This window comes from Ciona robusta, chromosome 1, assembly GCF_009617815.1.
Source record: "Ciona robusta chromosome 1, ASM961781v2".
Taxonomy (NCBI): Eukaryota; Metazoa; Chordata; class Ascidiacea; order Phlebobranchia; family Cionidae; genus Ciona; species Ciona robusta.
In genome coordinates this window covers 449,237-463,595 of record NC_143235.1, presented here as the reverse complement: position 1 = coordinate 463,595, position 14,359 = coordinate 449,237, and the positions used below count along the sequence as shown (strand labels likewise).

Below are 14,359 nucleotides of genomic sequence, written 5' to 3'. Positions count from 1 at the left end.
AGGTTGGCTCTTAGCTGGTTCTGTAATGTAAGAATTTTGCTATTAGATTCTTATTTTATGTAATTATAGGGGAATATTGTCCAAAAAGTAATTATATAGGCTAACAATGATACAACTTAAATGACTTGATAATAGTAGTTGAATGGTTAACAATTTTAAAACATTTTAGTGGTTTAAGCTTTATATACAATTGGTAATTAATATTTTAATTGCTAAACACCTAAATTTGATGCAGACACAACATTTTGAGCATCAGTACATGGGTTTGAACTAAAGGTTAATATTCTGATTAAAGCAATGTCCCAGTACATCTTGAGATAATGGGCACATGCCCACACCTCACCCACAATGTACTTGTATAATGTAAGTTCCCTATGACGATCCATTGTATGCAGTTATAATTATACAATGGTGCTTTTTAAAGGGAACAAATATGCTTATAAATTATAATAATAATTAGCACCAAGTTAAATAACAATAAAGGACACAAAATAGAAGTATTGACTTACCAATTAAAAGCGAATAACTCCCAAAAGATTTCATGACGATGCGTACTTCACCTGTAACAATAAGTTTAGTGACATCATAAACAATTACATCACATGTTTACTTACCTTTTGTGCTGAGGAATCAAATGTAGGGTAGAAAATAACGGGACAATTTTTAACTTTTGGTACAAAAAAATGGTTGAAAACTACAGAATTTCGTGCCAGAAGAGTTATGCAGAAAAAATTGTAGAAACAGAAATCAAACAGAGCAAATATAACGTAACATGTTTTTTATTACCCACATTTTACCAGAGAATTCCCTAATAACAAAACAATCCAACATCAAGGTATGATTCGAACATGAGAAGATGAATTAAAAGATATTGTGAGCGCGTGCAGACAAGAACGCCATTTACGAATAATCAATGACGTCACTTCTCTCCATAAGATATCATTCCAGTAAAATAAAACACGCATGAAAAGTTTACTAGTTACTTGGCTGGGAGCAAAATATTGGTGGAAATGAATGGACATTTTCACTGAACTGCTGGGAAATAAGAATCTAAACACGCAATACACAATACAAAGTATAACAGGCATTTTAAATAAACGCAAAGCGATTGGTTAGGGTGGGCGGGCCACCAACTGCCCCAAGGACAGAGGTTTCAATTTGTTTTAATAGATCGCTATTTTTACATAACAAAGATTCCAAAAGGAAAAAATATTCCGATAAGAAGCAATACAGTTGGGCGTTGGTAGACAGATAGATTTACAAAGTGCTGCTTTATGTATAGATAGCTAGATATGTTCAGCACGTATAGATTCGCTTATTATTTAGATGCGTTAAGGTTTAACAACAACAACAACAGTACGAGGCAAACTGTTGTCAACTCGGTCCACCTGTAAAAAATGTGGTGTAAGTTAACAGGTATATAACATTGGAGTCAAACTTTTAAATGCGGGCTAACCAGGGATGGTTGGACACGTATAATATTAACGCAAGGTTCGTCACCTTGCCACCCCAGGTTTGGCTAAGTTTCATATAGCATAAATGTAATTTAACACATAAATAATCAGGGTTCTTAAAGCCGTGTTTATATCATAGGCACCAAACTTTCAAACATATGGAAGGCAGGGATAGTTGGGACACATTTCTGTAAAAATCTAACTTTGGTTGTAATGTTTACTGAAAGATGGGACACCTTATCATTCTTTGGCCAAAATCCAAAAATCTAACTTTGGTTGTAATGTTTACTGATTAACGCAGTGCAGAATTTTTATCTAAGGTTTGGCACCTCAGCACCAATGGCCAACCTATATCTTAGAAGTCACATGGAACCTGACCAATATAGAATACAACAGCACTTACTTTAAACTAGAATAGATCAGCCACGTTCATTGGCATCTCCTCAATCTTAGTATTGTAAAACTTTTCAATATCTTTGAGTGTTCGTTTGTCATCGTCAGTTACAAAGTTGATGGCGACCCCTTTCCTACCAAACCGACCACCACGTCCAATCCTGGGGTGAATAAAAGTGGTTAGTTATAACGTTATTAATGGCATTCAGCTATTGTTGCTACCAGGCACAATGTAATATACAAATACATGGATATTTTGGTAAAAAAAAACATGAGTGATTTAGGACCTAAAAAAAGTTAATTGTAAGCATTTCTATGTTTTAAGAGCTATTAACTTAAGAAGAGAAAATTGGTTGACATGCATATCTGTCATACAAGTAGTACTGGAAGCCATATGCCTACAGTTCATACAAAGACACATGCTTCTAATTCAGGGAATCACTGGTTTGTCAGGAAGTAAAATCTATCAAAGCTTTCCTAAAATGCATATTGGTGGTAGGAGATAAACCACAAGTAGCTACAGTGGTGGTTACACAAGCGTGTGAATTATATATGACAAATATAAAGGGATTATTAAAGCTCTAATGACTAGATGGGTTATTGGTTGGTTATTTATGATCTAGCAATGCAGTTTTTGCATTAATAATATTCATATATTAGGCAATGTCCCAGTACATCTTGAGATAATGGGCACATGCCCACACCTCACCCACAATGTACTTGTATAATGTAAGTTCCCTATGACGATCCATTGTATGCAGTTATAATTATACAATGGTGCTTTTTGAAGGGAACAAATATGCTTATAAATTATACTTTCACTATAATCAATATGAAAATGGAATTAGCAGTAAAAATACAATCTTTAAGTATGTGTCTATAAAACTATGCATATATATATATATATATATAGGGCAGAGTAACATTAAATGGTATGGTTGTTGAATTCAACATATTGATACAGTTTACAAACATAGGCCAAAATCCGTCTAAATCAAAATGCAAGACATTGTTAACACACTTATAAATATTATAAATCCAACAGTTTGATGAAAAATGTATGGTAGGTCGTGGAAAGATGGGACACCTTATCATCCTATTTTCTCGTCCCATTTGGTAGTAAACAAAGAACATACAAAGAATTATAAAACCGTATCTTAATGACTCCCATAGACCGTTGTTTACTGTGTAAAACACGATCGGGATATTTAGATACCATGTGCTAAAGGTGTCCCATCTTTCCCCATTCTACTATATAAATGGCAAAATAACCTTAAAAAGCATGTCGGTTAAAAACATACAAACAACTACATACCTATGAATATAGTTCTCTCTATTTGATGGCAGATCATAATTAATAACAAGCGACACTTGTTGCACATCGATACCACGTGCAAGTAGATCAGTTGTAATAAGGACACGAGACGACCCGGATCGGAACTCGCGCATGATGACCTCACGATCACCTTGGTCCATGTCTCCATGCTAAGGGGAGGGGTTATTATGGTTAGCTGGTTTGGTTGTTTTATTGACAACCCAGTGGTCACTTTTAATGGCAACCCAGTGGTCACTTTTAATGGTAACCCAGTGGTCACTAATGGGTTGTTTAAATTGTCAGCCATACAGAAAACAATCACCCACAAACAGTTATAACGTATGTCGTTACCCGCAGTATTAATATTTCTGCGAGGGTTTATATTTATTGCTAAAAAACTTTCACTAATTACCAATAATACATAAAGAAGCATTGAATGTAATCCAGGATATACTGAAGCCAGCATACAAATACGAACAGCATATCAATGCTCATTGTGGTAACTTACCAAAGCAGAGACGGTGAAATCTCTTCGTTGAAGCTCCTCAGTCAACCAATCAACTTTTCTCCTTGTATTTGAGAATATGACAGCTTGGGTAATAGTAAGTGTCTCATATAGATCACACAGGGTGTCCAACTTCCATTCTTCTTTCTCCACAAATACATAGAACTGTTGGATACCTTCCAGTGTAAGTTCCTCTTTCTTTACAAGGATACGAATGGGGTCGGGCATGAAGCACGTCGTTACGTCCAACACGTCAGTGGGCATGGTAGCCGATAACAAGATCACTTGAATGGTAGCAGGCATAGTTCTGTGGGCAAGGAGGTCTTTTATCAATGGGTGTCTAACTTTTATATTCATATCTTATATAAGGTGGTCATGTGAGTTGACGCTGTAGTTGCCACGGCTTTAATAAGTTTAAAACAGAGCCTAACATGGATATGCTTGAAATCAATTATGACAAACCATGTGAATAAACTGGGCACACATAGTAGGAAGTTATTTGGTGATAACGCACCTATTGAAGGTAATGGCCTGAAAGGGAACCTGATTTTCTCAAAAGATTGAAATGTGTGAACTGTGAATTACTGTGATTATTTACCTAAAGATTTCATAAATCTGGTCCTTGAACCCTCTAGACAACATTTCATCGGCTTCATCAAGGACGAACATCTTGACTTTGGAGGTGTCCAGATACTTCCTGTTGATCATGTCAAACACACGACCTGGAGTGCCAACCACTATTTGTGGGGGGTTGGTTTGAAAAACTTGGATCTCTGTCCTTACACTGGTGCCTCCAATACATGCGTGGCAATGTATGGACTCGTAGTCACCGAGTGCCATCACCACTTTTTGGATCTAGGATGGGCAATGCGTTAATATAGGAATATATACTCATTACATACTTTGTATGGTATAACACAGAAGTTCTTTAACTTTAAAGGTGGCTGTACACAGTATCCGGAATTCGTCCGTTTTGTCCGGATTTCGCTGCCGCATGCGGAACTTGGTAATGGGTTTGCATACCACTTCGCAAGCGAATTCGCACGCCGGATACTGTGTACAGCCACCTTAAGGCACCAGGCATGACAGTGTTAAGGTACCACCCTAATGCGAAACCACATGCAACAATACAACTGAAAGTTGGGTTAGATGCAACAGAAGTGGGGCAAAGTGGGATTTTGACCATTATAGGTGCCACCCCCTTTTTTATTTTTACCAAAAAACAGAAAACAACAGATTTTAAAAGGGGCTAAGAGGGAGGGGAATTTGAACAGATTACAAACTGTAAATGCTGTTTTAGCCAGGGGCTAACTGCCCTTTAAACAGAGATCACAGATTTACAAAGGGTTTGCACCCCCATCCTTGATGTCATGCTCGTGTCTCATAGTTAAGAACTTATGTTATAACACATCAGATAGCTCGTTCTCCTCATAATATTCGGAGTTGGATTTTGATCGATCACTTGCATTTCATATTTAATGTGATCTACATGGTGGACGCTTCATATTTACCAAAAGGCCGGTGTTTACTTTGTTTTAGTATCACCAATCAGCCTTGGTTAAAATCACCATAAATTTTTGATGGTTAAAATATATACATTTATCAGTGATTCTCAAACTGTAAACAGTTGACGCGCTGGTCTGCTGTTTTTTAAAGGGTATATTCTTTATTCTATGCGGCTATATGGGAAAGGTAAGGACTTTGGAATTCATGACATGAAAAATTATGTCACACATTTATTTATATTAAGCAGAATCTTCTATCCAGAATATAACCATTGAGAGATGTTGGTGGCAATTTCACTTGTTCGCCCATTACTACATGCATATTGTAAGCAAGTTAGTCCTCACATATAATACTCAATAAATACTAGGGGTGTGCTGAGGTCGTAAAAGCTCGGGTTCACCGAGCGCCGAGCTTCAACGAAAAGCTCGGCACGAGCCCGAGCACCTATGACGTCATCAAGGAGAAAGGCGTACGAGAATACGTTCCTATTCAGTCGAAAAGCGTCGCTAATCAAAATAATACAAAACACGTGGTTTGCGGTTAAAGAGACGTCTCGTTTCGTAATTCCCAGTTTTGCAAAATGTAAAATTCATACAAAAAATATTTAATTAAAAATTATTTATAACTGTTGCAGCAGTTTTTTATCAGATCATAACTTTCTTACGTCCGGCGCATCGGTTACGCTGCGAAAACACAGCGACTAGCTAAAATGACGGAACGGTTTGTCACAAAGTAAATATCGTCCCGGCCAAGCTTGGACAGAGGCAAAAAAACGTTGTTCGTTAGCACCGCGCGAGAACCAAAGTTTCATAAATCCCAGTTGCAAGATATTAGTTTTTTCCATAAAATATTTAATTAGAAATTTATGTACACTTGTTATGTTATGTAACAGTAACACTATTGCAAAATCCGAAAGTTTAAACAATTTATATAAATCGTATAATTTATAAAACACTGGCTGCACGCTGACGTGGCATTACGTCATTTTCCACGAGAGCATATTCACAACGATTGCTTCGCTTACCAAGTGTTGAATGTATGCTATCGCATGGTTCTTACTTTATTTCCTAAGCGAGCGCAGAGCGTAAATATGTGACCTTTCGATCGCGTGGTGGGTCAGGCAATGGGCACATTCCTCTCGATTGGTACATTATGAAATGTCATAATTAATAATTATGTTACAGTAAGACATGTGAAGTAACAATTGAACAAAAAAAGGTTCAGAATGCAACACGGCAATGTTTGTTATTCGATCGATTTCGTTACCTGATAATTACGAACACCCGTGATTATAACGAACACGCAACAAACATAAAACATCAAATCGCAGCTTTAACAACCTTTCTATCGCACAGGCGCCCGCACTATAGTCAGAAATATGCAAGATTTCGTAGCTTGAGTGACAGACGCGCGTAAAATATATTACGCCCGAATTTTCAATAAAATTAACCGATCACCGTCCGGATTTACTTCTACAATCCTGTAAAAAAGTTCAAGAGTTTTTGGCTTTTCATTTAAAATCAGATACGGAAACATTAGGGATTAGGCTATCGTGTAATTCGACACCTGCTGTAATTGCATAAGGTCAAATTCGCCGACGTTGCGATTCGTTACTTGCGAGAAAGCAAATTCACAACGAACGAAAAATGATTAAAGAGAAAGCTACGCTGACTAGTCTCGTTATCTTTTAGTAGCTTTTAATATTTTTTGCTCTCGCGTGCAACATTATAGCAATAGCATATGAGGCTCTGCGCTCGGCCCAGATTTCAGCCGAGCGCCGAGCGTCAAAAAAGGAGACGCTCGGGCACGAGCTTTTGAGTTCGGGCTCGGCTCGGCACATCCCTAATAAATACAAGTTTGGTAATATACTTTATCCTATTTTGTTGTTGCGACCACGCCCAGCAAACTTTTTAAACATGCTTTGCAGGGATAAAAGTCAGAGAACCACTGATATTATATATAGCACCCTCTATTGAATTTTTTTGAATAATTGTAAGCTTTGGTTAATATGAAGCAAGCCACCATGATAGAAGTAGATACATTACATGCAAACTAACCTGCTGGGCCAACTCTCGGGTTGGGGCGATCACGAGCGCTTGCGTTTGTTTTAATGAAGCGTCGATCTTTTGTAAAACTGAAATGGCAAATGTTGCCGTTTTGCCGGTCCCAGATTGGGCTTGAGCGATCACGTCTTTGCCTGGATGGATTCAAAGCAGGGTTCATATGGGCTGTTATACTAGCAGGGTTTGTAAAGGTGGGCAAGGCACACTTAGGCCTTTTGAACATGTTTGCGCCAGACAAAAATATATTTCCTGTTCTACAATTAAATACAACATATGCTAAAATTTTTACATAAATAAGTTTTATTGGAGAACGTTTACGGCACAACAGTTTATATCAGCATACAGGTTGAGAAATTATGGTTTATATTACTTATATGTAAAGCAATGTCCCAGTACATCTTGAGATAATGGGCACATGCCCACACCTCACCCACAATGTACTTGTATAATGTAAGTTCCCTATGACGATCCATTGTATGCAGTTATAATTATACAATGGTGCTTTTTGAAGGGAACAAATACAGTCAAAATAAAAATACTTCTACATTTGTAATTTATCCTAAAAAAGGCAATTTAGGAATCTGTAGACAATGTATTATGTGGATTAGCCAGTGGCACGAGATCCTATTTAAACCAATTAAGTTTCAAACAATTTTGAAAAGTACAATCGCAGTTACTCCTATTTCTATTTACCTGTTTAAATTTTGAAACTAAAACTTGATAAGTTTCCTTCAATACAGTTAGCTTACATAATGAGGCACAAGAATTTGCCAATAACACCGGATCTTAATTAAACCTAAAACTCAAGTTACCTTCAATGCAAGGCTGGATGGCTCTTTGTTGAATTGCTGAAGGTTTTTCAAACCCATAGGCATAGATACCTCTCAAGAGTTCTTCTTTGAGGCACATGTCATCAAACGATTCAACTATTTTGTCATAGTTGGTCTGTGATGTAATAAAGGATTTAAAAATGGAGTAAAACAAGATTTTACCTTAATTTAGACATTTTTTAACTGGGTGCTAGTGAAGAACCTGCCAAATATGTTATATCATAACCTCTTATATATTGCGTTTTTGGGCATAATTTACCAGGTTGCATTATATAGTAAGGGGAAACAGGACACCTTTAGCGCATAATATCAAAATATCCTGAACAATTTTAAACAATAAACAGCGGACTACGGTAGTCGTGAGGATACGGTTTTATAATTCTTTGAATTTTCTTTGTTACTATCAAATAGGACGGGAAAATAGAATAAAGAGGTGTCTCATTTTCCTCCACCCCACTATAATAGATACCCCACTGTTATGTTTCTCATACTTAAAAATGTATCATTTAAACAATTTTGTGTTTATTCGCTTTTCAAAATTCAATTAAATATAAAATATATCGTAGTCTATTGTCTAATATTTATCATTACTGTGGATTCTTTACAGAATTAATATTTAAACATTGCTTTTACCTCAATCAAGCCATCGGCGTCCATTCCAGGTGGGCCATTATATTCTTGTTTGGGCGGCAAGTTTTCATCTTTTTGTTGACTGAAGGTGTCGTACTGAGCTTCACCTTTAGAGCCTCTTAAATCGTTTCTGTAATTTAAATTAATTAACATCACATATTTTAGGAGCAACCAGCAAAAAATTGCTAAGAAATTAAATTTTGCTGACTCACTAAGCAAAAAATTAAGTCCAGTTTTTATCTCAACCGTTTACGGCAAAAACATTAAAATAAAACCACAAAAAGAACATAACCAGCTGTGTAGCGTTAGTATTTATACCTATCTTTAACAATTTTAAATATTTTTTTATATTAGTTTAAATAAATCGATTCAGAAACAACTTACCCTCCGTAACGTGACATGTTTTATCAGAAAGAAAGATCCTATGGTACTCGCTAAACTCACGTTGTAAGCGCGGTTGAATATCTTACTCAAAGTCTGCAATTTTATTAATAAAACCATACGTAATAAAATAATAAAACGTCGAAATTAATAATAGGCTTAATAAACAAATTTAGAAATTGTGTTTTGTTTTATGAATGCGAAATTGTGGCTTTACGTAAGCGCGCCAAATGTTGAGCGGAGATATACTGAACCGCTATAGTAGAATTGCGTAATATCTGGATCCAGGCCTGGCCATATGGTGCAAGGGAAATGTTATAAAACTTTCTACAGACACTTTAACGGGGTGCGAACAATTAATCGTTGCAACATGGGTGTCTTTTTATACACAACACACACAAAGACAGTGTGTTTACACCTATACGCCTTATTTGTTGTTTTTCAAATTGATTTCTGCTGCGTAACTGTAGCACAACGACGCACCCCATGCTCACTGTCGTGCTACGTATCACTGGTGACTCAAGATTTGAACTAGTTTTCATCCGCTACGTTTCTGTATAAGCTTTTACAATTAATCCTTGCCCATATTAAGCGCCTAGGCTACTAACTTATAAAATTTTGAATTTGTTGGGGCAAAATCTTTTGTCTTGTCATGCTATAGTGGCCTAATTACAAAAATATTGTATATATGTTTTTAACTTGTCTTTTGCTGCTAATTCTAATCTCTTCGTTGTTTCAACTAATTTGATCTTCGCTATCGCATTCGAAGAGGTAAATACTTTTATATTATGTACATTTATAAACTCTTATGTACTTTCGGACGGATATAAACACGAAGAACAAGTAGGGTGGGGAAAACGGGACACTTTTTCATACATTTCTCAACCCGTTTGATAGTAAACAAAGAACATTAAAAGAAATATAAAAGCCATATCCTCGCGACTCCCATAGATCGTTGTTAATTGTTTAACACACAATCAAGATATTTGGATACTATGTGATAAAGGTGTCCCGCTTTACCCAGCATGCATTGGATATAACAAGTTATTACAAGGGCTATAAAACGACACAAAACCTAGACTTGGAAACTTGTGCGGACTTGTTTAAGCTTGTACTACTACTAGCATGGTCTGGTTTCTGCTGTAACGAGTCCCCGTTACCATTTGCAGCCGAATTCGCCAGGTTTTGTGATAATTGTGTGACAGTGGTACTCAGTTCGGCAACCTGGCTCCGTAACCGTTCAAGTTCTTCCTGCTTTTGTCGCATTTCTTCGACAGTTTTAAGTTCTTGGTCTTTTAATTCGACAATCTTATTGTTTAAAACATCTTGCTGGAGTTTGGAGCCTTCTAGAAGTTTTCCTTGTTCGATTATTCGCTCAGAAAGCTCTTTGTTCTTTTCCTCTATGACGTATGAATCGGCGGAACGATTTTTCCATTTCTTGAATTCTTCGTTTGTTTCAAGATCGCTGAATTTCTGTTTAAACAATTCAATCTCACCACGCGACATCGAAAGTTTTGTTTCCATTTCTTCAATCTTCTTTAACAAATCTTTATCCTACACAAGCAGCATCATTACGTCATGCGGTTACGTCATTAAGTATAAAGGATGATGACGCCATAGGTTGTGTGAAACATGAAATACGTTTCAGTATCAAAATAAAGAAATTAATTCAACTTATTTAAGGCGGGGCAACGACAGTTGTTACTTATTTAAAAAGAAAAAAAGTTATTTATATTTTATACCTCAGTTAAAATAGGAATGTTCGCCGTAATGTCGGTCGTTTCGTCATCTGAAAAAGCAATTAACTATAAAGTATCTCTTGTACTGTGGGGTAAGATGGATACCGTTAGCATCTAAATCCCATATCGTATTATTAACCTAATCGTATTATAACAATTGAAGACGCTTTTCATATCGTGAGCTGCTAAAACTTAATAGACTTATTGTATTGGCTATACGCCTGGCCACAGTTTATAATCAAAGCTTTATACATTCATACATACTTAGTTACACCATGCGCAAAAACACCCCACGCACATTTCTATCTTATGCTTAGTTTGAATATATACACCAACCAACCGTGCACAGCTTGGCCAAAGCTTCTATATATAAATATATACACTTTATACTTTATACACAACGGGTATAATAACACACCACGTATACCTTGTACACTAACCCCTTATTCTATATCCTTAGCTTTAAAGGGCCTAAACACACCCCACGTCACTTTTATTTTTTATGGTAAATTCATAAAGCGACCGTTTTATTGATTCCAAAAATACTTTGCTTATTAAAATTGGTCCAGTATAGGCGGAGATATTCGTCTTCAAACAGTGATCTCTAGCGCTATCTTTTTTTTACTACGAGCTCCGTGATTGTGACGTAGGAACGTACTAGTCACGTGACTGATTCATTCGTAAAAGCGAAACCTGCGTTTTTTTGTGCTTTTTTGCGTTTTTTTTGTTCTCTCGTTTTTCGCTGAAAACACTGCCTCTCGCCTTTCTGAATGAGAACGGCCACGCTTCAACAATTTTGTTACGTGTTTGTCACGTGGGTAGTACACTTCTCAATTTTTTTCGCCACGCAACTTTCAAATCAGTTTTTTGAATTTCACGGTGTTTGAGCTGGAATATCTTTGGTTATACAGAACCGATTTAAACAAGTAAGGTGTCGTTGGAATTAGAAAAACACACTCTATCGATTAAAGCGATGTACATTTGGGGTGTGTTTAGGCCCTTTAATATAATACAACGTACCTTGCGCACCCGTCCCCTCTATAGTTAACTCACCATCCCCACCATCCACAACTTGATGAGGTTCTTCTGATATCGGGGACAACGCATGATCATCATCTAATTTAACTTCTTCTTTTAATCCAACGACTTCAACTTCATTTTTCAAATCTTTAACATCCTCTTTAGATCCCACAACCTCCGATTCACATTTTAAATCATCGTCTTCCAACTTAGGATCATCTGGTAAATCTTCAACGTTTTCTTTGGATCCCGCATCTTTAGTTTCCTCTTTTAAACCAACATCTAACTGAAGATCATCTTTGACCCCATCCTCCAAAACTTCTTCATCCAGATCTATGGTGATTTCATCTTCGATCTTCTGATCTTCTAAATCTCCAAGCAACATGGCTCCCGGATCAGGATCGGAGGACCCACCTTTATCTTTTATCGTTTCATCCTCGGTATCGGAGGACAAACTTGGAGGAACAATGACGTCATCACCCGTTTCTTGCGGGGACGAACGATCCATGAATTAGCAATTAATTACAAATCTAATACAAATCAAATGTTGACTAATTTATAAATATAATAGGGTGGGGGAAGATGGGACACCTTTAATACATAATATCTAAATAGCCTGGTCGTGTTTTAAACAATTAACAACGGTCTGTGAAAGTCGTGAGGATATGGTTTTATAATTCATTGAATGTTCTTTGTTTACTACCAAATGGAAAGAGAAAACTAAACGAAAAGGTGTCCCATCTTCCCCCACCCTACTATATGTTTGAGGTAATGAGCCAACTCTGGTCTAAATCCCAGGCCCCATGGCGTGCCTTACTGTAGGACCTCACCCATACAGAATAAAATGTAATATATGGGACAACTTTGGTCTAAATCCCAGGTCCCATGGCGGGCCTCGTGTTGTTCGACCTCATGCACCCTCTGTGTTCTTATATTCTAACCAACTCCTGTAACTTGTGAGGTGTATGAACTAAACACCCTTGTTATAACGACTATCGTTACCCCGCCACGCGAGGATAAATAAGTTACATTTATTTCTTTATTCAAGATACAGGTTGACTTCTACTTATCTCACTGACAACACCCCCCTATCACGTGACAGTTACGTAGCAACGAGATCACGTGCCTACAACCTCAATCATATACCTGTCAATACAGATCTGTTGTTGCAACAAACTATACTCCCTAAAACTAAATAAGTTGTAACCGGCCTTACAACGCTGTAGTAACTTCCACTCCATGCATGGGACAAGTATGAGCAAACACCACCAGCCAGCCATAGATCTCGTGTACAAGTATGCGACATGCGTCATTGCTACTTCAATGTGACACTTCAGTGAAACAACACATACCTTCATATACATTATAAACTATAGGGCCACAATAACTATATAAACGTATGTATAATTACGGCATACATAATTATAACTGACAAAACCCGGTGCAAGTTTTATCTTTTCAAATACGATAGCGAAGATTAACTTAATTAAAACAACAAATGGAAGGGAATTAGCAGCAAAACTACAGTCGTTAAAACACGCTACATTTAATCTCTCGACAGTTATATAACACAAATACAAAACTTATTAAAAGACGTGACCCAACTATATCCAATATACGTTGATATTAAAACAACTTATCAACTCACGATACGGCACACACAGCATATGTAGAAACCTGGCTTAGTGAAACACAACGTAGTTATTAAACCGTCAATCCTGGCTATCTGGATAATATTCTTTGTTACCGGAGGCGTATAATTGAATTGAAACCAAAACCAACAGAGATATAAGAACACAATAATCCGTTAGTCACCGTTGTCACTATGGCAACACCTGGTGATACTCAACGTTATACGTTATATCTGCCCTTGTATAAGACATAGCGCTGTTCTATAGTATACACTCAGTATAATAGGGTTGTAAGTTGTCTGTTCTTGTATAAGACCTATGTACAACACGCACTACGACTGATAAGACGACTTGAATACATAACATGCTATCGAGTTAACACGAAGTATTGATCCAACTTATGTAAGTGGCAGACTAACATACCACGAATGTCTCTTCAACTAAAATAACCAGAGTGTTTCAAGTCGAATCGATATTTAACAAATTAAATATTATCTAGATAGAAAGTATGTTATTGTATACTGCGGGGTAAGATGGGATATGGTTTGCACCTAAAACCTGTATTTCCTGACCGTGGTTTTGAGCAACTAATAACGCTCTTTTAGAGTCGTGAGGATACGGTTTAATATTTATGTAAATATTTTTTTGTTTGCTACCAAGTACAACAAATGGGCGAAAGAGAACAAAAACATGTCTTATTTAAATCTTCCCCGACTCTGACAAGACATACACATGTTAGTGCGTCACATTCAAACCACAACGTTATACACGAAGCGGTAATTACAACGGCAAGCCTAACTTGTCGCATATAAGGGATTGACAACTTATCCATCAGCTTGTAAAATATCAATCAACAATAAAAACAATAGGTTTAGCAGCCAGGATATTTTTC

At 36.8% G+C, this 14,359-nt stretch overlaps 2 protein-coding genes across 2 annotated transcripts; both read right to left on the bottom strand.

The window, feature by feature from the left end:
- Window positions 1-761: 761 nt before the first annotated feature.
- Window positions 762-9,234, bottom strand: LOC149741070 (eukaryotic initiation factor 4A-I-like). The gene is made up of 9 exons (XM_089881275.1): window positions 9,081-9,234; window positions 8,700-8,826; window positions 8,049-8,181; window positions 7,231-7,370; window positions 4,266-4,522; window positions 3,671-3,974; window positions 3,163-3,332; window positions 1,858-2,008; window positions 762-1,388 (listed from the first exon to the last, which is right to left on the bottom strand). The coding sequence occupies exons 1-8, from the start codon at window positions 9,095-9,097 to the stop codon at window positions 1,864-1,866; spliced, it is 1,293 nt and encodes a 430-aa protein (XP_089737401.1). The 5' UTR covers window positions 9,098-9,234; the 3' UTR covers window positions 762-1,388; window positions 1,858-1,863.
- Window positions 9,235-9,839: 605 nt separating this feature from the next.
- Window positions 9,840-14,313, bottom strand: LOC149741069 (uncharacterized). Its single transcript, XM_089881299.1, has 3 exons — window positions 11,837-14,313; window positions 10,820-10,866; window positions 9,840-10,631 (listed from the first exon to the last, which is right to left on the bottom strand). The coding sequence occupies exons 1-3, from the start codon at window positions 12,342-12,344 to the stop codon at window positions 10,134-10,136; spliced, it is 1,053 nt and encodes a 350-aa protein (XP_089737425.1). The 5' UTR covers window positions 12,345-14,313; the 3' UTR covers window positions 9,840-10,133.
- Window positions 14,314-14,359: the final 46 nt, after the last annotated feature.

Excerpts from the sequence above, each read along its gene's own strand:
- LOC149741070 (XM_089881275.1), bottom strand. Across the intron at positions 8,182-8,699 it reads ACGCCGATGGCTTGATTGAG|ACCAACTATGACAAAATAGT; the intron begins GTAAAAGCAATG and ends ATTACATCACAG. Across the intron at positions 2,009-3,162 it reads AGAGAGAACTATATTCATAG|GATTGGACGTGGTGGTCGGT; the intron begins GTATGTAGTTGT and ends TATTCACCCCAG.
- LOC149741069 (XM_089881299.1), bottom strand. The coding sequence starts at position 12,344 with ATGGATCGTTCGTCCCCGCAAGAAACGGGTGATGACGTCATTGTTCCT. Across the intron at positions 10,867-11,836 it reads AGAGGGGACGGGTGCGCAAG|ATGACGAAACGACCGACATT; the intron begins GTACGTTGTATT and ends TTGCTTTTTCAG. Across the intron at positions 10,632-10,819 it reads ACATTCCTATTTTAACTGAG|GATAAAGATTTGTTAAAGAA; the intron begins GTATAAAATATA and ends CTGCTTGTGTAG.